The sequence below is a fragment of the Miscanthus floridulus genome, chromosome 12 (genome assembly GCF_019320115.1).
Source record: "Miscanthus floridulus cultivar M001 chromosome 12, ASM1932011v1, whole genome shotgun sequence".
Classification (NCBI taxonomy): Eukaryota; Viridiplantae; Streptophyta; class Magnoliopsida; order Poales; family Poaceae; genus Miscanthus; species Miscanthus floridulus.
In genome coordinates this window covers 54,823,875-54,846,593 of record NC_089591.1, presented here as the reverse complement: position 1 = coordinate 54,846,593, position 22,719 = coordinate 54,823,875, and the positions used below count along the sequence as shown (strand labels likewise).

The 22,719-nt window shown below is 39.2% G+C and overlaps 2 protein-coding genes and 2 pseudogenes across 3 annotated transcripts; 2 read left to right on the top strand and 2 right to left on the bottom strand.

Moving 5' to 3' along the window:
• The first annotated feature begins 4,488 nt into the window (after positions 1–4,488).
• Positions 4,489–5,575, top strand: LOC136495907 (protein FAR1-RELATED SEQUENCE 9-like; annotated as a pseudogene).
• A 189-nt stretch (positions 5,576–5,764) lies between these two features.
• On the bottom strand, positions 5,765–8,882 carry LOC136496896 (uncharacterized). Its single transcript, XM_066492671.1, has 12 exons — positions 8,775–8,882; positions 8,521–8,640; positions 8,331–8,449; positions 7,968–8,230; positions 7,845–7,889; positions 7,607–7,762; positions 7,127–7,512; positions 6,794–6,971; positions 6,609–6,707; positions 6,391–6,522; positions 6,217–6,308; positions 5,765–6,112 (listed from the first exon to the last, which is right to left on the bottom strand). The coding sequence occupies exons 3-12, from the start codon at positions 8,353–8,355 to the stop codon at positions 5,839–5,841; spliced, it is 1,650 nt and encodes a 549-aa protein (XP_066348768.1). The 5' UTR covers positions 8,356–8,449; positions 8,521–8,640; positions 8,775–8,882; the 3' UTR covers positions 5,765–5,838.
• LOC136496895 (uncharacterized) lies at positions 8,883–12,996 on the bottom strand (annotated as a pseudogene).
• Positions 12,894–22,556, top strand: LOC136496893 (protein NRT1/ PTR FAMILY 4.6-like). 2 transcript variants are annotated; one of them, XM_066492668.1, is made up of 8 exons: positions 12,894–13,028; positions 13,169–13,435; positions 18,346–18,400; positions 19,008–19,146; positions 19,283–19,500; positions 20,812–21,252; positions 21,325–21,437; positions 21,554–22,556. In XM_066492668.1, exons 4-8 carry the CDS (start codon positions 19,059–19,061, stop codon positions 22,362–22,364), a joined length of 1,671 nt encoding a protein of 556 aa, XP_066348765.1. In that variant the 5' UTR covers positions 12,894–13,028; positions 13,169–13,435; positions 18,346–18,400; positions 19,008–19,058; the 3' UTR covers positions 22,365–22,556. The 2 variants fall into 2 exon arrangements, with proteins under 2 accessions (XP_066348765.1, XP_066348766.1); XM_066492669.1 differs by lacking the exon at positions 19,283–19,500.
• Positions 22,557–22,719: the final 163 nt, after the last annotated feature.

The window sequence follows — 22,719 nt, the reverse complement described above, 5'->3', positions numbered from 1 at the left end:
ATGTAAAAATAGAGGCCATAATAATAGCCTGCAAAGGTATAAATATTAAATTTGTAGTTATTATAAATCGATCCAAATGGATGGTTTCGTAAACAAAGGGGCTGTCTACCTTGTGCCCGGTTGATTGAGACAACACCATCAACCGGTTGATTTGCCCCACTCAAACAACCGGTTGAGCCAATTCATTCAATCAACCGAAATTTAACCGAGGCCAAATTCACTGCACTTGGCCTATTATATTAGGCCAAATCAAATATAATAACAAGGAAGCAAAGCCCGTTCAGATTAAAGCAACTGATACTGATAGAAACCAATATCAAATGAGGAAAAACAATACAAAAATTGAATTCCATATTCTTTCACAACCAAATCATTAGACAAATTGAATAAAACAATACAGCATTCAATCAGAGAGAAACTTACACCAAAGCAGTACAAAACTTACACCAACCAGTTATACAAATTATAGTTGAAAATACAGTATAAATTATGGACATTTCAAGTGTAAAATAAATTACAGAGCAATGTAAAGAAGCTAAATAGATTAGCAAGTATAGCTATGGCCAGCAAGAACAAGCACCAGGAAACTCCAGAAACCAACTCAAAAAAGGACTTTGAGATAATTCAAATAATCAAATGGACAAATGTACAGGCAAAAATATCCAAATTTTTTTCTATGGTAGCCATATTGCAAATAAAAAGGTGGCTAATAATTCAGAAATGAAAAATAAACAAATTAACAAAATTAGAAATTCTTAATGAGAACAAACCTTGCAAAAACAACATCACTCTAATCCAACTTACATCAACCTGCCATTAAATTTACAGTGAATATTAGAAGTAAATATAAAAGGAAGAGGGTGTAAGTACATGATCTATAATCCAACAAACCCAATTCATTAAAACATTAAACTACAAGACAAGAAGTAAATAAACAGAATACTGGAGGTCATTGATAATATGGAATCAGGAAGTTCAGAAACGAAACCCACTGCCACAACACCCTGATTGTACCAAATAAACTAAATCTGTACAGGAAACAAACTCAGCTGATTTGGTCATCTGATCAAACAACTGCTTAGAGAAAGCCTCTTTATTTAGAAAATGGGCTACAAACTTGAAGCAGATTGGTCTTAAGACATTTATCCAGTACAAGGCCCAAAACTACAACAGGTTTATTTTTCATAACTTGATCAAGCTACAGGCCCAAATAAGACCCAACAAAACAAGGCCCAATAGGGTCATAAGAAATTTATCCAGCACTTAGACAGACCCAAAATTACAAATTGGTCTATCCAACGAAAACATAACAACCACAGGGGGCAAATTGAAATAATATGTCTTGCAATCCAAGAAGCTCAGAAACGAATCTACACAGAGAGAAAAGACACGTACACTTGCCTGGGTTTCGTCTCCAGGGCAGCCACCACCGAACTGGGGAAAAATAACTGCATCCAACTCAGATCTGACTACAAGCTTCATCCACAAGGAGGAGAATGCAACCACCTGAGGAAAACTGGGAGTTTCACCTGCATCTACTTGTAGAAAAAACACAGGTAAGATCCTGAATTCAGAGAGAAAAAGTTGAAGTCATGAATCTACATGTAGATTGGATACAAATAACAACAGGTCATCATGAAACACAAATCTCCATAGTAAAAAACTAGTAGAGTGCCATAACGTTACCAAATCCTTTTCTTACACTTACTAACACCTAATTGAAACATGTGTTTTACAGAATCATAGCAGGGCTCCAGAGATGTAGATTCAAACAGATAAATCAACACAAGACAAGCATATCCACAATCAGATCAGTACACAGTTTCCATATTTACCATCAAATCCATTTGCTCAGTCCACTTCAAGTACTACAATGAACCAATGGATAGGAAACATGGGACTAATGTACAACATACAGGTATGTCTTTTAAACATAGAAAAGATAAGATCTAACAATGCATAAATTGATGCATTATAGCTGTTGTGCAGACACAACCTTGGACAACACAAACATTGACAAATCCAGGAACTGCTCATGTGATCTCTGGAACAAGTTCAAACAATCCTTCAGCAGAACTATGGGGGCAGAATACAGACCATTGCCAAATACAAACTGCCAGCAAGGTAATACCACAAGAAACCCTTCTCCAAAAAAATAAACATTCATGATGGATCAAAGAAAAAAACTTTAAAATTTACTTCAATGCTTGCAGGAGAGCTTAACAGGACTACTAATGGAGCAAATAAGGAACTCCCAAGAAGAAATATATTCAGTAAGAAAATATTTACACTTCAAAAATACAAAAATTACACCTATTCTACATGTGTAACTTCTGAACAGTGCTAATGTAATAATTACACTATGGGTTTCAGTTAACTCAGGACATGCAGGGATCTTATACAAATATGCTCTTAGGTCAACAGATTTTTCAGGTTAGAACAGCAAAAAATTGATTACATATATTTGAAATATTACACTGCATTAATCAAATTTAATTAACTAATTCTACTTAATGGAAATAAATGCAGCAAAATGTGGAAGCCAATCAACCAGTGTCAGACTATTGCACAGGGAGTGAGTATGACAGATCAAGTACATTACAAGAAAAAGAGGTAAACCAAAAGAACAATAGGGAAATGAGCACAAATTAAAATAGATTCTTGCCTGATTCACTTATGAACCAAATTTGCAGATTTCACTGGGGGATATCAATAGCCATCCTGAATGGAACAATAATAACAGTTACTCAATTTTAGATTGTTAGGTAATATATTTATACATCAACCACCTCTAAAATATATAAATTTACCAAAAAAGCATTAAGCTAGATTCAAATAGTAATATTGATTACTAATTGTATTTTCAGGATAATCACATATCAAACTGGAATGAAGATTACTTAACAGAGAATGAAGATCGACAATGGGGCGATGCAATCTTCAAAAACATACAACTCCAACAAATACAAGAACCTACAATGGTCGAGGAAGAGAATCAATCAAATACAACATCAGAAGTCACAAGGACAAATGCAGAGTCATCAGATACTCACCAGGTTCCATCAGAAAAGCAAGACAGCACAGAGACTGATGCAGACAAGGAACTGACTGAACAAGAGATAGAAGCATTTATCATAAGTGAACAAATAGCAGCATCAGAAGGCAATAATGCAGATTTGAACAACATCTACACACCTCAGTTAGGAATGGAATTTGAGAGCAAAGATGCTGCTGAGCATTTCTTCAACTTCTATGCATCTCTCGCAGGATTCAAAACCGTAGTTGTACATGTCGCTAGGACTTCAAGCCTGAAAAGAGACAATGAGATGATCAGAACTACAGTAAAGTGTAACAGGTATGGAAAACCACCGGTCAAAAAGAATACAGAACAAAAGGAGGCACAAGTGGATGAACAGATTAGAAAAAAGAAAAAGAAACCAAGGAGGACTAATGTCTTAGACAAAACAGATTGCCAATGTGTCATGGTTGCTAGTGAAGATAAGGGTGTTTGGAGAATCATCAGACTGGATTTAGATCACAACCATGATCTATGTCCAGGACAACCCTTAAGTGGACATAAATATTTGACAGAATTAGAGAAGGAACTTATAAGGACTCTGAACGACAATAACATACCTACAAGGCAAATGGTATCTATATTATCACATATGAGAGGCGGGCCAACAACATTACCAGTAAAGAAGAAGGATATCAGCAATTACAGAACAAAAATCAACAAACAAGTCAGAGGCATATATATGACAAAGGTATTAGAATACTTCAGAACCAAAAAGGCAGAAGATCCTACATTCTTCTACAGATTCCAATTAGATGATGACAAAAGAGTTTGCAATATATTTTGGAGAGATGGATCATCACTGAGGTATTATGCAGATTACGGAGATTGTGTCAGTTTCGATGCAACATGTATGACAAACAAGTACAGATTGCCATTTGCTCCTTTTGTTGGTATCACAGGCCATGCACAAACATGTATATTTGCATGTGCTTTCGTACAGGATGAGACAAAGGAGACATTCAAATGGGTCTTTGAAACATTCCTAGAATCAATGGGAGGAAAAAGACCTAAAACTATAATAACAGATCAAGATAAGGCTATGAAGGGGGCAATTGCAGAAGCGATGCCAAACACAATACATAGAAATTGCCTATTTCATATCAAGAACAAATGCTACAACAAGAATCTAAAGGTTTTTGCAGCTAAGGGGAATGAAGGACTCTATGAGGAATTTGAAGACATAGTCAACAACTGTCTCATAGAGCAGGAATTTGAGCACTTGTGGGAGGAGATGATCAAAGATAAAAAAACTAGAGAAGAACAAGTATTTCACAAGAATGTGGGAAATGAGGAAAAGATTCATACCAGTCTACTATAAAAATGATTTCTTCCCCTTTATCCAAACCACATCAAGAAGTGAATCTACAAATTCAAGATTTAAGGATAATGTGGGCCCAACCTATAGCATCATGAGCTTCGTGACAGAGTACCAACGTATAATAGACACCATAGAAAGAGCAGAGAACCTAGAGGATCACTATAGCTGCCAGAAGAGACCAAAGGAACTACTTTTTGGCTACACAATTGAGAGGCAAGCACATGAGCTATACAATAGAAATATATACAGCAAATTCCAGGTTCAGATGCAAGCTACTTCAACACTAACATACAGAGAAATCGAAGAAGGCAAGGCATTTGAGGTATGGCAAAGAAGCAACTAGGTACATAAAGTTCATAGGATAAGAAGATACATAGTGCTCACTGACCTGACAGAGGGAAAGGAATAATTCAGTTGCATATGCGCCAAATTCAGCAAAGATGGCCTGCTTTGCTCTCATATCCTGAAAATCATGATAGAGAAGGAAATTAACAAAATACCAGATAAGTACATAATAGACAGATGGAGGAAAAAAGATATGAGATTGATCAAGCAAAGAGTTGAAGATACAACAGTGAAAACTAGTTCATTGCTTAGATTCAATGTGCTATCAAGGATGTCGACGACTATGAATTCAAAAGCAGCAAAAAATGCAGAAGCTACAATTTACCTTATGGCAGAGATGGAAAGGATTGACAAGCACCTGAACAACTTACTTGCACCTCCAATTAATGATGACTCCCAGAATCAAACAACAGCAGAAACACAAGTACAAACAGAAGGAAATATAGAGAATCAAGAGAGTAGTTCAGTTTAGCTACTAGAAGATCCACAAGTAACACAAAAGAAAGGGAGACCAGAAAAGACAAAGAGGTTCAAGACAGTAATAGAACAAGAGAGAGAGAGAAAGCAAAGAAAAAAGAGACCAACAAGAAGAAGCAAATTACAGCAAATGAAAATTCAGGTCAGTATCATATATAACAATAAGTGATATTCATTAGTAAGAAAATAGATTTTGAATACATAGACATATCAAAGTATTAGAACAACTCTAATCTCTACTTCATTTGTGTCACACAGTTTCACCGGTGAAGCCCAAGTCAAAGAGAATGAAGAAATCAGCAAAGAAGAACAATGATACACAGGCGACCAACTCAGCAGCTTTGATCAACATTTAGATGAAGGCCATATGATCAACATTTAGAGCAATAAAATTTATGTAATACTTTAGCAAACTTATCATATGTAATCAATGTTCTATTTTTATGATGTGCCACATAGCACAAACATATTGTAAGTCACTTAAGTGGTATCCTATTACAGACCAAAAGACAGAGATAAAAGTTCATAGACTGGACCTATAGCTATACAAAATAGTAAACTAACTACAGCTGGGACGAAGATAGAAACACATCGGCTCCATCTACTAATAACCACCATCCTAAAAAAATATATACATAATAAACAACTTAACTAAAAATGAACATAAAAGTGAGAAAAATATGCACAGATATACCTCATCATGATCAAAAGTGATCACTGGATTCTTGTTCCCAATGTTCCTTGGGTTGAAAAACATTTCATTTGCTAACTTGACTCTTATATTTGGAATGTCGTCACTACTTAATAAAGAACATAGAGAAGAACGAGACGAAGTCCAATACTCAAGAAACATCATAATGTAAATTCCCGAATCAAAACCGCGTACAAAAAATCTAAACTAATTAAACGAAGAAGCAAAAACAGCCAGGAACATAAACAAAGGTAGTGCAAACACTGTAATTATTTAACAAGAGAAACATACTTATCATATGGAGACTGCTTGGGCACAACATGATATTTGACACAATAGTCTTTGAACTTCATATCACGCTTCACAAGCTTGTCCCACCAGTATGTAAATTCAGGGATCTAGAACAAAAACAATAATTACATGAACAAAACATTTCATAAACAACAATAAAAAAATACAACTTAATTAAAAGAACCATACCATCTTTCCTCTAACATATTCATGGTAAGCATGGACCTCAGTATACAAAGAATCAAGAAAAACAAACTTATTATCCTTGATATCAATGACGAATACAAACCAATGATCCTCATAGAAAGTTGGAAAATACAACTGCATACACAAAGAATAATATTATATGTACCTAATAAAAGAAGAAGGAATAAGAAAAGGAGATCATTGTGATAAAAAAAACCAACCACATCAGACTTAAAAAGGGGCCTTGACTTCGCAGAACGCTCAAAAGCTTTCATCATAACATGTCCAAAAACTTCATCATGATCTTTTAGCAGGTTGTCCTATATAAAAATACAGAGCAATAAACAAACAACCATGCAGAAATGAAGCTACATAAATAGCAAATTCAATCTATCAAGAAACTTACTGAAATATTCAGAAAGAAGTAATGACGCTTAGATATGTCTGGATGACCATCTGGGCGGCAAAACAAATGATAACAAAATGCAGCAACTACATAATTGTTGACTGTACCACCAAGCTTCATAGATTCACCTAAGGACCAGTAGGTGCAACGAACACCTCCAAAGTACAAAGCATCCAAACTACAGACAACATTAACATATGACATGGCCAGGATTATTACAGGGGAAACAAAAGAAGCTCACAAATTTTAGATAATAAAATTCAGACATGCTATGGATACTATGAAAAACAATAATAGGTAAGATAAACAAAAGAACAAGGAGGAAAAAATTACTTGCTAGAACGAGAACTGGCCAAGGCACAAATAGCTTTGTAATTTGCTAATTCAGATGGAGAAGGTTTGAACTTATCTTCATTGCCAATGAAATCATTAATAAGAACTCTATTTGGACAAACCATTCTTCTAGGGCCATGAAGAGGAACTTTCCCACCAGTTGAAGAATCCCTGACTTTAAAATCAGAACGATTGGCCAAACTTTCAGGATTAACAGATAAATCAGCAGGAAAACCATGAGTCTTGCCAAGAGAAAAACAAGGAGTTTGTGTGCTCATCCTCATATTTTCCAAATTAGAATTATACACAGCCTCTGATTTCTTGGTCTGGTGCTTAACAGTTTCAAGAAAAGGCCTCGAACCAGTACAAATAACAGGGGAGGTATCCTAAAAAAGGAATACACTTAGTAAAATAAAACTAGTATCAAATACCAGTAGAAGTAAAATACAGAAAATGAAATTATATAATGCAAAAGCTTACATTCTCTTTATCAGAAAAACCATGTCGCTTATTGCCATGTCCATTCTTGCCAAAATTACTAAGGACAGGGAAAACAGAAGACTTTCTAGAGAGATGAGGGGTAATACGAGGAGATCCATCATCAGTCAAAGGAAGAGTTTGCATGAATATATGATCCTATACAAAATCAAAATAAAGCCAAAACTGATAAAAAATACAATGAACTTGCAAAACAGATAGCACCAAAATAATAACTAACCTCATGTATATTGTTCATCGAACCATTCTGAGAATTTTGAGAGATCTAAAAAAACACAAAATACTATTTAAAAATACCAGAGAGGGAAAACAAAGACAAGCAGCAAAAAAGTCAGGTAAAAACCTTAGCACGACCCAATCTTGATCGATGACGAAAAGGAGAAGGAGAAACAGAATCGGGAACAATGACATTCTCCTTGTCAATAGGAATCACATCTCCCTCCAAGTCAATAACACCATCACATCCAACAGATTGGCAACCAACATTACTAATGTCACTCAAAGGATTACGAACAGAAGCAACACCATCATTCAAATCAGAGACTACATTTGCGAGAGCAGCAACACTTTTAGACTTCAATTGTGGATGAAGAACAATACGGGAACCTAAACAAAATGTTTAATATTATTTATAGGTTCAATCTAAAGAACAATAAACTATGATCACAACAAAAACTCCAACAACTAAAGAAATAAGAACCATTACTCTTTTTTCGCAGCAGGCTCATCATCCTTCAAATCAACATCTATGACCTGAGCACTATGAAGAGCAACATTCTTTTGTGTAGACTTTGAAGTGGAAGCAACAAAACAATTAACAGAATCCTGATAGAAAAAATAAAAAATGTAACTACAGAAATTAATTAAGGGGGGAAATAGAAAGGGCAAGAAATGACTTTAGCAGCAACAACATTAGCTTCTTCTCGCTCAGATAAAACAGGAGATACATTATCTTCATTTCGATCAACATCAGAACCAATTTCATCATTGTCATCAGGAACAGTCTTAGAAATAGCCTGCATAATATCAACGATCAAATCCTTTGATCTAGCATCAATTCTACATATGTGACGCATCATCTTTGCAAACATATCTTGAAATTCCTTTGAAACATTCCCAAGAGAAGTCACATCCATCGACAACGACATACCAGAATTAAAGCAATGCTCATCAATCAACCTTGATATTTCAAGCTTCAAACTCAAAGGAAGCTGACAACCAGAAACACTTTCCATCTTATTACAAAATTCAACATCAACACAGGTTACTGGTCTAGACGAACACACTACCAAAGGGAAAAAATATAAATGAGAAGAAAATTCAACCTTACACAAATGAAACATAAAACTAAAAAAAGACATGAAGGGAAAACATATCTATCTAACCTTGTAGTAGCAAGTTTTCTCAAACTCAAGCAAGGGTCTATAACCATAGACACCAGGAGATTTCACATCAAGATTAGCATAAAACTGAATCATATCTTCTTTCCAAACTAAAATTCGAGGAATACAATCTGGAACTTGACGCTGGCGGAAATCAATGTGATCTAAGTAAACAACCTTAGAACAAAAAATCAAAGGCAAATGCATTACAACAAAAGAAAAACAACAGTAAATATGAATCATATTTTAAAAGATAACAGAAACACTAACCACAAGGTAATATAAGCAACCACCAAGACCTTGACAATGTTTTGATTTATCATTCTTCCCTCTAGTGAATGCCTTTATATGCTCCAGTAACCAATCCAACATAAAACCGCACTAATTATATTCCTTGATCTGATCAATATCTTCAAAAACACCAAAATACTTGGGACTTGGAACAGTATTGGTATTTGGACATAAAAAGCTACTCAAAGCAACTATCATGAAGCAAATGAACATATCCTCATCTGGTAAATCATCCTTATTGATTAACTTGTCAGCAAAAAACGAAACAGGAGGTATCCTATCATTTCCAAACTTTGATAAGACAGCATCTCTACCAGCACTTGAATCAGATGGGAAACACCTGCTTCCTTTCGAGAGATCAAGAACCAAATGAACAGATTCTTCAGTAAGAGAAATAACCTTTCCATCACGGATAATGTCACCAGATTTCGAATCAACTAGACGTGCAACCCAGTTAGCAAACTTATTCAGCACGAAACACTTGTTGAACTTCAACAAAGATCCAAAACCATAACTCTCAATGATAGCCTTCTTCTCAGGGGACAGAGTAGATATCACATTCATAAAAGCTGTGGTAGAAAACCTAGTGAAGCCATCCTTAGTCTTCTTTTCAATTTTCTTCTTTGACTGAAATGATTTACAATATTTCAGGGAAAACTTCAAAAGAAAAAAATATTAAAATGTGACTAATCCATCTACATCTTTTATATTTTTGAATGAATGAAAAACCACACTAATTAATAAAATCATGTCACCAGAAAACCAGAACTAAACTACAGAAAACGAAAAGATCACATCAGACATTAACAAAGAGCAACTTAAATACATGCGGAAAAATAAGGACACATAACCTTATGTCTCATAGCCATCTGTAACATTTTCTTCAAAACCTTAATCTTCTTATACTAAAAGGAAGAAAATTAAAATGAAAAAAATGAGAAAAGAACAAAGGAAAAGAAAGAAAAAAGATTTGAAAAAAAAACAACATACATCTTTTAAGCACTTCTCATAGAGCTGGCGATCAAAACTTGAGGTGTCACTGGAAAAATCATTCTACAAATTCAAACTAATATTAAGCAAACAATAGGAAAAAATACCAAAGTAAAAAAAGATAACTAGTTAGTCTAACAACCTGGGTTTCTGATAATGATGCATAGGAATCATAGTCTGTAAAAGGTAACTGAGAACACTGGACATCTTCAGAGCCACCAATGTCTGAATCACCAGAGTCTGACAAATCAATTACACCACCAGGTCTTTTACGAACCATCTAAAAAACAAGAAACAAACAAAGATAATTTATAAGAAGAAATATGGCGGATACTTCTCCAATGCTAATCAAAATTTGGTCTCACCATGAGGTACTGTTATTACTAACTTACACCACTCTGTCTAAGAATTTACACTAAAATAATTTGTGTAAATATAGTAACAAGATACTGTAATAAAAAATAAAAATACAATACATGTTTACTACACAGGAGAGGAAGCAAGAAATGAGGGATCAAAAAAAAAAAGAAATGGTAAATCTAAGGGCTATGCAAATGCAGAGCCATCAGAATTTAGAAGGGGAACAAAAACAATAATGCAGCAAGGGCCACAACTGAATCTGCATACAACTACTGCTAACTGCATCAGCTAACCTCACATACCTTCCCCTCCCTTACCACCACAAACCACATCATCTCCATTTAATACCACACCATCCTATCCTCTTCCCCTTCCCTGCGCCTCCCTCATATATATGCATCTCTTCATGCAGAGAAGCACTGCCATATGACCACAACACATGCTGTACATGAAGATAAATTGCCTCCTACCTTGTCTTGCTCCTCCTGGAAACTAATAACAGATCAGCTAGCTAGCTACACCATCTGCATTGCAGTATACGAGCAGTAGGATCTTCGTTGCTATGTTACAAGGATCTAGCTAGAAAATAGCAACTAGAACGTACATACATGGTTGCCTTGCCTCCTCAACCCCTTAAATTTCTTTCTACGAAGAAAAAAAGACATGCCACAAAAGGCGAAACATGAACCCAAGGCAAAACACCTACGAACCAGCTAGGATTGCTACCGCACAAACAGGCCTAGAACAAAAATCATGAAGATGTAATCCTAGGTCCACTTGCAAAATGTGAGAACAAAAATAAACAGAAATCAGAAGCAAATATCAGTTAACTTGCTGAACTACATCATTTAACTGGACAATGATCCTGATCTACTGCTACAGTAGGCTCCGTTGTTGTCGGAGTGCCTAGGCTATTGAAGATAGGCTAACAAAACAAGTTGAAATGGATGGATTGCCAGACAACTATACAACGGCAGCAGCATCAAACTCAACCACGCAGCAGTACACTTAACAAGCTGCTAGATAGCAAGTACAGAGTACTACATGCTTCCACTCCTTCTTCGACACAAAGTAATAAAGTATTCAAAGGAGAACGAAGTTGGAGCTAGCAACTACTAGGTACGTACGATGACACACAACAATTAAACAAGACAAAAATCGCCTAAACCACATTACATGAAACAACAGGGGATGAGCCACCAACCCCCATCCCCTACCACCAGCAGAGCCACCACAAAAATCGCCAGATCCACTATAACTCGGATGAAATCAAACAATTACACTCTACATGAAACAATAGGGGATGAACTAGCAACCCCTATCCCCAACCACCAACAGAGCCACCACAAAATCCCCAGATCCACTATAACTCGAACGAAATCAAACAATTGCAGGGTGCAGCAGCCCAGGCGGAATCCACAATTCACTCTATCTCGAACCACAACAGATACAAACACGCATCCACCACCACATACCTCGACGAGGAGCGCAGACGAGGAGCAGACCTTGAGAAACACTAGAATCGCCAATCGACGAAAGCACCAGGGACACCACGAGCCTGACGAACAGAGGACCAAAAACACAAACCAAAATACTCCATCAGCAACAGATGAACCCTAACAACATGGATTTACATGAAGAACACACAAATCAGAAGAGGGACGAACTGGCGAACCTAGAGAACCCTAGAATCGTCGTCGGCGACGACAACGGCTACGCCGCGGGGGAGACAAGTAGAAGAAATGAAATGAACGGGGAACACCTGAAACGGACAGGGACACCCCTGCAATAACGGGCGCGATTACAAAAAAATTAAAAGAAAGCGCCGACATATCGGACCCACATGGCAGACAAAGAATACAAAGACAAAGAAATAGAACCAGGCTGTCTCATAACGGACCGCACATGCCAAATCGAACGATAAAAAAAAGCCAGTTGAGACAAACATCCCAATCAACCGGTTGACAAATAGACTTTCTCTAAACAAAACATGAGATCGTAGTTAACAATTGTGTTTTCAAAATAGCACTATCTTGAGTAAAAAGAATATTATTTGTAAAAAGAACTAAATCCAAACGGATGGTTTTGTGAACAAAATATGAGATTGTAGTTAACAATTGTGTTTTCAAAATAGCATTATCTTAAAGAATATTATTGGTAAACAAAACATGAGATTGTAGTTAACAATTGTGTTTTCACAATCTAAGAAGTGTCAGACCATCTTCATTCGGAGCTACCGGGCCGTGGCGCTGGTCCGCATCCACCTCGCGCTGCTACCAGAAGCTGAAGAGCCGCCGTGATGGCCGTGCTAGCCAAACGCCCGTATGGCATCCGCTTCGCCGCTTCGAGTTTCTCCGTCGGGTCGGGCACGGCGGTGACAGGTGACCGGCCAGCGGCCATCGGGCCATTCCTTCCTCTTCGTCCCCTGCGACCCCTTGATATCTCTTCCTGCCTGCGCACTGTTCAAAATGTGTCTGTATTTCTTAGATTGTGACCAAATTCATTTGATCTATTCCTTCAGTGTGTCTGCAATGACTGCAGCTGCAGATGACAATAACATGAGAACCGAGAGCATGATGAAACGACTACTTGAACTGATGTCATGCGGAGATGGTGAACTAGGGAGTAGGGACTGTACCAACTACTGAACTGGCGAGAAGCTCGGTTACATTGCCTATGTGTAACGTGCTGGAAATTGATTTAATGTTGCATATATTCTTCTGGCAGAGGACTTAATCGGCAGCTAGCCAACAACGACTGATCTTGCGTCCAAGACTAATCTACCCAGGTATATTGTTAATGGCAATTGAACTAAAACTTTATTATCCGATTGCTTCTGCTGTGCCGTTTTATCACAACTTGCATTTGTTTTTGTCCGCAATTAATTATTTACTAGGCTTCGTCTTTGAAAACAATATGTTCTGGGGCACCGATTGTTCCTCTTGTTGTACTATTGTATACATTTATTTATATCTTGCTTTCAGGCATCATGCCCTGTGCATAAGTATTAGTCGCTCAAAATAATCAGTAACCTAACAATTGATTTACACATTCAATATTTTGGCATGTGGCAAGCAATGTTCGCTAAAAATTGGTACATGCAGACCTCCCTCATTGTAAATTATTCCTGAGTTTTGTCCCCTGATGTTAACGGATGCTTGTTATTGTGTCCAAATTTCAGTCAGCAGGAAGCAGGTAAGAAATAATCTTTAGCGTTGGTAGTTGGTACACTGGCGTGTTCTATACCAATTGCATAAAATAGGCCAGAATCTTTGATTGATACTGTTTTTGGCTGTTGCTACCACCTCTTTAAGTTTCAAGGTTCATCTGCTTGTCTATAGATTCATACCCCTCTTGTTTGTGAAAGAGGCTATGCACTGGAAGTAATCAAGAGGAAAACTTTCAGCAGTGTCATGTCAATTAGAGGCTCTGTAGAATGGAGAGCAAAACCCATCTACAGAGATTTGTGTGTTGGAGTCAGAGCAACATGGTCTATACTATAAATCTGTATGTTGTGTTCCTTGTTTGATCTATCTTTCCTGATTAGTTATGGGAATAAGGACACCATCACCTTACCAGTTACCAGAAACCTATATAATCTATACTAGAAACTAAGCGCGGCGTTGCCGCGCAGCTGCCAGTGTTAGGCTATCCATACCTATCAGTGAAGGCAGTAAATTGCAACATTCAGAATAATGTAAATGAGTGGTATCCATTATTCTCATAACCAAGAAAAAGGCATTTATCATATTTTGAAATACTACACGTCATTGGTTAATATGGAAGTGATGTTTAGCCAAAAAAAAAAAGGTAAACCAAATGAAGCAAATGGTTCCCTTCACTGCAGCTGCATTGTATTAAGGAATGCATATGTCCCTTAAGAACTACACATTTATTTGATATACAATGCATACCCTGGTTTATTGTTTTCAGTTTGCCTACGAGGATGTTAGCACTTTGAGTAGGCAAAATTGAAATCGATTCAGACAACACAACAGCTGAAGAAAGGTGTGCACAACTGGTTGAAAGAGCCTAAAAGTATTATCCATGAAATATGAAATATGTGCTGAATTAGCTGACAAAAGTCATTCAAACTATTATCCATAACTTCGAAAAAACAAAACGACAAAGATTGTACCTTTACGGTGATTGCATGAACATCGTCATACAGGACGGGTGGATTTATAAGTGAACTCATAGGAAGGATGTCGCTAGAATGAGGTAGTGTACTCATAGCAAGGGTATTGCAGCACACTATCATTCATAGAAGTTTATGCAAAGAGCATGACAAAGAAAATGATATGTGAATTAGAAGTCGCAGGAATAAAAGATATTGCTAATTTTAGGAGGCACGACTAAAACCCAAGTACGAAAAGCGACGCTAATAGAGCAGACCTATGGGAAGCAATGGAGCAATGCTTCCTGATTTGTGAATCGTGCAACATTTAAGGCTAACGCTTTTTATGGGCTTCTCCAGTTGGTGCAAAATTTATTTACTGGCTTCGAGAGACCTGATAAAAATGCAGAGTGACTGCATTAGCAACCATGCAATGGTTAGGAAGCAAATAACAATAAAAATAGGTAGTCCGGAACAATAAGTGATATAGATTAGCATATGGCAAACATCAGTATCATTCCATTTGGTCATAAAAGTATTTATGACAATCTCCTTGTGGCCTCAGAAATGCAATTATGCATTTTGCAGGTCTACTTTCTCTGCACAGGTATAGGCAAGGGCTTACAGCAGTAGGTACAACTAAGATTAGAAGGGAATTATATGTTTTCATATGCTCTATTCCAGGAAAAAGGAATACAATGTGTCTCACCGTTTTCCTGTGAGCAAAGACGTGTATTTGTTCAAAAAAAGTCACAAATCACATTAGATATCCGAACTCCCTAGGTCCATAAGAGAGCAGCAACATGGACCATATCAGAGGCCACAATGCATGAAATATAAATAAAATAAATTATTTCTTGTAATTGAGTGGTGACATAAAAGAGGTTCTGTTTCATTTGCAACAGTTGGTCCAATGCAACGACCATCTTGGAGGGAAAAAAGATAGATGTGTTTCATGTCAGAAAAGTATGACAACAATTTTGCCTGCATATGGCTGATTGTGATTGAGCTAAAATAAACACATGGTACCAGGCACATGATCCCACATGTAGATTCATAGACAGGTGTAAAGGCCATTTGACTAAGCATTGTGTGGCATCATTCATGCACTAACCGCCTTGGTAAGGTTAGACTAAAATTAAAATTTTAGTGATAGAGTGAAACACCACCTGATCAACAGGTATCATCATCAGGGACTTCTGTCTGATCAAAGATTCAAATGCTTCATTTTCCCGTCGAATGGTGGACTCAAATTTTTGCACCCCAGTGGAATATTCATAAAAAAGGAAATAATTTTTTAACTTCCTTGATGAGCTGACTGAGGCATGGGAAACAAAATAAATACATAAGAAAATTTGACGTTGCCTAGAAACTGGCCAATTGCATTTGTATCAACAAATTGGCTTTTACGTACAGAAGTATGAGCATCGCCATGTTGACTATTGCTGCTGTGTGCTGCTGTGTCGGCAGGGGTAGGACCATACAACCTACATGAGAGGGAACAAATACTTGAACAAATACTGAGTGTGGCTCTGTCAAACCTGTAACAGAATAGAAGTAAATATATTTATAAGCGAAACCATAGATGATAGCATCTTTCATTGTGTAAAGAAATTGTTGCTCCTATGGTCTGTGGCAGCGGCCATGGTCACCGGCAGGCACATGTACGTAGATATTTCATGCCCGAATTAGTATCCACAATTTATACACAATCTCTTTCTGACCATGCAACATTTTTAACAGGCATCTATATGATGAGAGGAAGAGGTGAGTTAGGATATGTTTGCTGACTCAATTTGGGAAACAGAGAAACATGTTTTTACAGAGGTAGTGTGTCGGCAGGGGTAGGACCATACAACCTACATGAGAGGGAACAAATACTTGAACAAATACTGAGTGTGGCTCTGTCAAATCTGTAACCGAATACAAGTAAATATATTTATAAGCGAAACCATAGATGATAGCATCTTTCATTGTGTAAAGAAATTGTTGCTCCTATGGTCTGTGGCAGCGACCATGGTCACCGGCAGGCACATGTACGTAGATATTTCATGCCTGAATTAGTATCCATAATTTATACATAATCTCTTTTTGACCATGCAACATTTTTAACAGGCATCTATATGATGAGAGTTGAGAGGAAGAGGTGACTTAGGATATGTTTGCTGACTCAATTTGGGAAACAGAGAAACATGTTTTTACAGAGGTAGGAAAAAACATAGTTGACATATCAAAGCTGAGGATATAAAAGCATATGTCTGGGAGAAAAATAAGGGGAGGTAAGCAACCTGGCATGTTGTGGACTAACCTTACTCCAACTTCAAGTGCAGGAATATTCATAGACCCTTTGAAATTGCAACTGTAAGAGGGGGGCATGTGATCCTGACAGCATCTACTATAATCTGAAACATATATAAACTTTGAAGACCATATTTGGATGACCCGGAAAATTGGGAAGGACATTAAAGAATGAAGATGCAAGTAACAGCAAGAGTGGAAACAGAGCCAATGCGGGACATCCGCTGCTCTCCTTCCCCCGACTGTTCATGTGTGCAGACTGCAGACCTGCAAGCAAAAAAGGAGGAGATCATGAAGGCAAGAGACGGTGGGGCAAGAGACTCAAGAATGGGCAACAACACAGGAGATCTAACCTGGTTCGGTCGGTGCACTCGCAGATCGGTCATGGAACCACTGGCCCGGTTGCGGAGGTATCATCGTGGTCAGGCTACACGCGGAAGAAGCACCTGCCATGCAACTCGCCACACATGGTGCTGGGCGACGGCGGCGAAGGAAACCTTGACCGGACGATTGGTGGGCGGCCGGATGTGGGCGGCCGCAGGGAACCCCCACCGCCGGCACAGCCTAGATCGGCGAGGACGGTTCCGTAGCCACCAGGCCTTCCTCCCCACCTGATCGTGCTCCCCACCATGAAAGATGCCTCGACGGGTGCGGAGGCGGCGCTCGGCTGGAAACTGCTCTCCGGGCTGGGAGGGGCCGGGGCCGGTGCGGCGCCCCTTGTAGCGAGCCCGATAGTGGCGCGACCTCGGCGGGGGCCGGGGTGACGGTCGGCAGCGCGGCCTGGGCGGCGGCTGGGACGGGGGCGGTGCTCGGCGGGGTGGCAGTGGCGGCCATGGCGGAGGCGCGGCCGGGCCTGGGCCTGCTGGAAGAGGACGTCGGGGCCTCCCGCCGAGGTGGCGCTCGGCGGCGCGGCCTGGGCGGCTTGGAACGGGGACGGCGCTCGGCAGGGACGGGACCGGTGGCGGCGGCGGAGGCAGGAGCGCCAGCGTCGGCCCGGGTTCACGACGATTCGTGGGTGACCAGGTTTGCGGGTTGATGGGTGAGAGGCCCGATCAGACCCGCATCGGACGGTCAGTATTGCGTAACGGGTCGATCGAACGGCTCACAGGTTAACGGGTGACGTGGCCCTAGCGGATGCCCGCGGTTTGGGTGCAGGATTCCTATAAGAAGATTTGAACTAACTCCTTGCCATGTCCATGAACTGAGGCGACTGTAACAAGAAGCTCACTGACGCTGTTTCAGTGTTGGAAAAAGATTTGATGTAGTTTATTTTCTGTTGGCAGATGACTTCAGTAGCCAGCAAACAAACACTCTTGATTTCAGGACTTCCGTGCTCAGGTATGCTGCTGGTTGCATTTTGATTTTTTTCCCTTGTTACTGCTACTATATTTGTAACATATCTGGTAATTGTGCTTGTACACTACTAATTATTTGTTACCTATCCACCTTCTAAAACAATATCAGACATAAGCATATCCTGTCCTGACATAAGCATATCTTTATTTCATTAGATTTCCGATTCTGATGTACCTACTTTCAGACATAAGCATATCCTGTTCATAAGTTAAGCTGCACCGCTATGCAGAGGAAGTTAGTTTGCAAAAGATTAACTATTGACATTTAAATTACAAATATCACACTTAGGATGATGGCATGCATATAGCAATGGATGCTTTTTATTTTTTTTCTTTTATTTCTTACTTAGAGACATCTCCCATTTGTGCATGCCTCAGATTTTTTTTATTAGTTTTAGTGCCTAAATTTCAGTCAGCAAGAAGTAGAAGCACTCGAAGTCAACTTTAGTGTAGGTAGTTGGTACTATACAGTCTTGAGTAGCAATGGCATAAAATAGGCTAGAATCTCTGATTGATCACCCACTCCCTTTGAATTTTATAATATCCAGAGTTTGAGACCATATGCTTACTTATACCATCTTGTTTGCAAGGGATCCGATGGGCAAACAATAATCAAGAGGGAGAAGAAAATTTTCGGTACCATGGCGAGTGGAGGGTTTGTGGACTGGAGAGGAGACCTCGTCAACAGACAGGTGCATGGAGGGGTTAAAGCAGCATGGTTTCTGTACTGTAAGTCTCTACATGCTAAGTTCCTTGTATGATTTGCCTTCCTGAATTATGTTTGTAGTCAATTGCACATGGGTCCTGGATGAGATAATTTCTTATATGTTCAAACTTCCTCTGCTCCATTTTTTCTTCTTTACAGTCCTGACATTTGTAATAAACATGGTGAATGTCCCAATTTTGCTGAATTTGGTCACCTACCTCCGAGGAACAATGCATATGGGAGTGTCGGACTCTGCAACTACAGTCACTAATTTTGTTGGTGCTACATCCGGATTTGCTTTGATAGGAGCTTTCCTCTCGGACTCTTACATCACTCGTTCTAGAACTATACTTCTCTTTGGTCCATTGGAGTTTCTGGTAATCTTTTCTTATGTTTTTTCCAACCAGCTACAGCTTACAAAGATAGCTTGCATGTTCTATTGCTGTTACTAATGTGAACCTATCAATAGTAGAGAATGCAGTGATAGTTTAAATAGTTTTCTCAACTAGTTTAGTATCCTAAGACTATGCTAAAGATTGCCTTCCCGCATTACTTTTATTTCAGAAATTGACATCCAGCGCATTCATTTCTATGCCCAAATCATCAGCTAATCCTCTTGCAGGCACAAACCACCCTCAGCTTTTATAGAATACCCCAATTGATATGGATAGATTGCTGGGTTTAGGAGATACCTAGCGGTGAGCAACCTATTTTGTGGATTAGTTTTATTTATTCCTTGATTACAAACTGATCTGCCAGACTCTATATGTAGACATGGCTCTAACCTCCTAGCAGACCTGCTACTTCTCTTATCCAAAGACTAGTAAATAATCTGAAACAAACTCTTAAGGGCTTCGCTGTGGTACTCCCAATTAACTGTGTACCATCCATTTGATCAGATCCAGAGGGCTATGATCATCTATTTCCCTAACAAACTCAAAGTAGGCCCTTGTGGACGCCAGCTCCTTGCGATATGCATCCAGTGCAAACATCCACAACACTAATTGCACATTGTCACAGAAAATTAGTTGGCAGCACAATACTCAATTTCACTTGAGTTGCTCTTATTTTGGTACAATTATACATGCTAGGATCTGATTATAGTAAACTGTACAATTGTGGTAACCTGTGTGAAGCTGAAGTTGGTGAAGTACTTTCCCAAAGCTCAAATGGAGGTAGTTACAGATATAAACTGATTTTGTGTACCAAATTTCAGGTTTTCTGGCTAGGTGGGAATGGCCGTTGCATTTACTTTACTAAAACAGTGAGGCTTTTAGTATTTGGGGAACAGCTGAAACTTAAAACTTTTTTTTTTGGAAAAAGGTGGAAGGAGCTTTGACTTCCAATTAAGAGGGGGTTGGAACTTACTGGAAACTTAAAACTCACTGGAAGCCTACCTTGTTTTATTGAAGTTCAATTCATTGCAAGTTAAGATTACCTGCTCTGGCATAGTCTTGAGTCTTGACAGTGAAACTGTGAAGTCCACTTAATTCTCAGATAGAACTGTAACTGTTTCCATCAACAACAACAAAAACAAAAACAAACATTTTTATTCCGAAGCAAGTTCGGATAGGCTAGAGATGAAACCCAACACTATAGCCACAAAAGAAACGGTAGAGAGAAAAAACTAGTAATAGTAATCGTAGTAGTGGCATGTGTGAACTGTGATTAAACATGCACTTGTGCAGGGCTACGGATTGCTTGCATTGCAAGCCTACGTTCCATCACTCCATCCACCAACTTGCAACATTGAAGCCGAATCAAGTAATTGCAAAGAGGCCCATGGTTGGAACGCTACACTGTTTTACACAGCCCTGTATATCAGTGCATTTGGTGAAGGTTGCATCCGTGCTTGCTTGCCATCTCTTGGAGCAGACCAGTTTGACCATGAAGATCCCTCCGAGTCCCACCAACAGTCCAGCTTCTTTAACTGGTTCACCTTTGGGATCTCCTTTGGAGGTTTTGTGGGGCTAATTTTCATTGTGTGGCTTGAGAACTACAAGGGGTGGGACATTGGACTTGGCCTGTCTGCTATCCTAATTCTGCTCGGGTTGCTTGTGTTTGCGGCTGGCCTCCCTTTTTACCGCAACCAAGTACCTGAAGGAAGCCCTCTAACTCGAATCCTGCAGGTTGAAAATCTAACCTCAAATAATCGACAAGTGTGTTCTAAATGTTAATTAGCTGCAACCTTGCCTCTCTAGGTTCTTGTGGTTGCATTGAGAAATTCTGGATTGCCTGAGGAGCTGGAAGAAGCACATGAAAGCAGTGCTGAGCGAGGCTCTACTAAAGCACTCTCCCAAACAAATAGCCTCAAGTAAGATTAGCAGAAGCACTTAACAATTTTCATTTGCACATTACTAGTTGTATAGGGAGCATTGCCTTGTTGCTGGTATTTCCTCTCATAAACTATTATTCCGTGCATCTCGCCAGATTCCTCGATAAAGCTTGCATTAACCATGGCAAAGAAGGAGCCTGGTCACTTTGCAGTGTGAAGAAGGTGGAGGAGACGAAGACTGTGCTCCGTATGCTTCCTCTGTTTGTCAGCTCCATGATCGGATATGTATCAAACCCTATCATCTTCACATTCACCGTGCAGCAAGGTGGCATGACAAACACAAGGCTGGGCAAGATCCATGTTTCCCCCGCGACACTCTTCATCATCCCCATCACCTTTCAAATGGTAACGCTTGCCATCTATGACCGGTTCATTGTGCCTTTCTTGCGCAGGCGCACAGGCTATGCCAGTGGCATCACTCATTTGCAGCGCATCGGCATAGGTTTTGCCTCCATGATACTTGCATCAGTCATCGCAGCAGTAGTTGAGAGAAAGAGAAAAGAAGCTGCAGTGCAGATGTCCCTGTTCTGGCTTGCGCCTCAGTTCTTCCTGCTGGGCGTGTCGGACGTGACTTCTTTTCCTGGGCTCCTTGAGTTCTTTAACAGTGAGGCACCACGGGGCATGAAGTCCATTGCCACAGCCTTGTTCTGGTGTGAGATAGGGCTTGCTTCATTGCTGGCCACCTTCCTGGTGCAAGCAGTGAACAGCATCACGAGGCATGGGCACCACGGAGGGTGGCTCGAGGGTTCAAGCTTGGACAGCAGCCATCTTGACCTGTTCTACTGGGTTGTGGCTGTTGTCGGTTTGCTTGGTTTCCTTAACTACTTGTACTGGGCAAAGAAGTACGTCTACCGCCAGGATACACGCATCGTTGATGAGCCATCAGTCGATCAAGATTCACATTGAACTTCCACATTCGAACCGTTCTTAAGAAAGGTGAAGCTGGTTCTGGTTCACAGTGCCACTTATTAGTCAAGCTGCAAAGCAGTATCTCAATCATGTACCAGATTACGTGCGATGTCTGATAATTGTATTTGGATTGTTAGTATAGTTTCATCCATGATGTTGTCACAATTGCGATACTGAACTCGATAATTAATAAATGCGGCACTCATACGTCTCTAGAAATTGTTACAACAAAAATAAACAAAACTGTTTTATATGAAGTCAAATGAAGACGAACTTTATACCAAAGTTATATAGCTTAACACGAGATGATTAGTATTTTATTTGAAACTATTTAGAATCCTATACTTTTATT

What these genes read in the sequence shown, in the direction of transcription:
- LOC136496896 (XM_066492671.1), bottom strand. Translation starts at nt 8,355, where the DNA reads ATGATGAGCCTGCTGCGAAAAAAGA. An exon ending in GCCAGTTCTCGTTCTAGCAA is followed by an intron (nt 6,972 to 7,126) that starts GTAATTTTTTCC and finishes TGTTGTCTGTAG; the next exon opens with TTTGGATGCTTTGTACTTTG. An exon ending in CCCTTTTTAAGTCTGATGTG is followed by an intron (nt 6,523 to 6,608) that starts GTTGGTTTTTTT and finishes TTGTGTATGCAG; the next exon opens with TTGTATTTTCCAACTTTCTA.
- LOC136496893 (XM_066492668.1), top strand. Translation starts at nt 19,059, where the DNA reads ATGGCGAGTGGAGGGTTTGTGGACTGGAGAGGAGACCTCGTCAACAGA. An exon ending in AGCAGCATGGTTTCTGTACT is followed by an intron (nt 19,147 to 19,282) that starts GTAAGTCTCTAC and finishes TCTTCTTTACAG; the next exon opens with TCCTGACATTTGTAATAAAC. An exon ending in CTCTAACTCGAATCCTGCAG is followed by an intron (nt 21,253 to 21,324) that starts GTTGAAAATCTA and finishes TTGCCTCTCTAG; the next exon opens with GTTCTTGTGGTTGCATTGAG.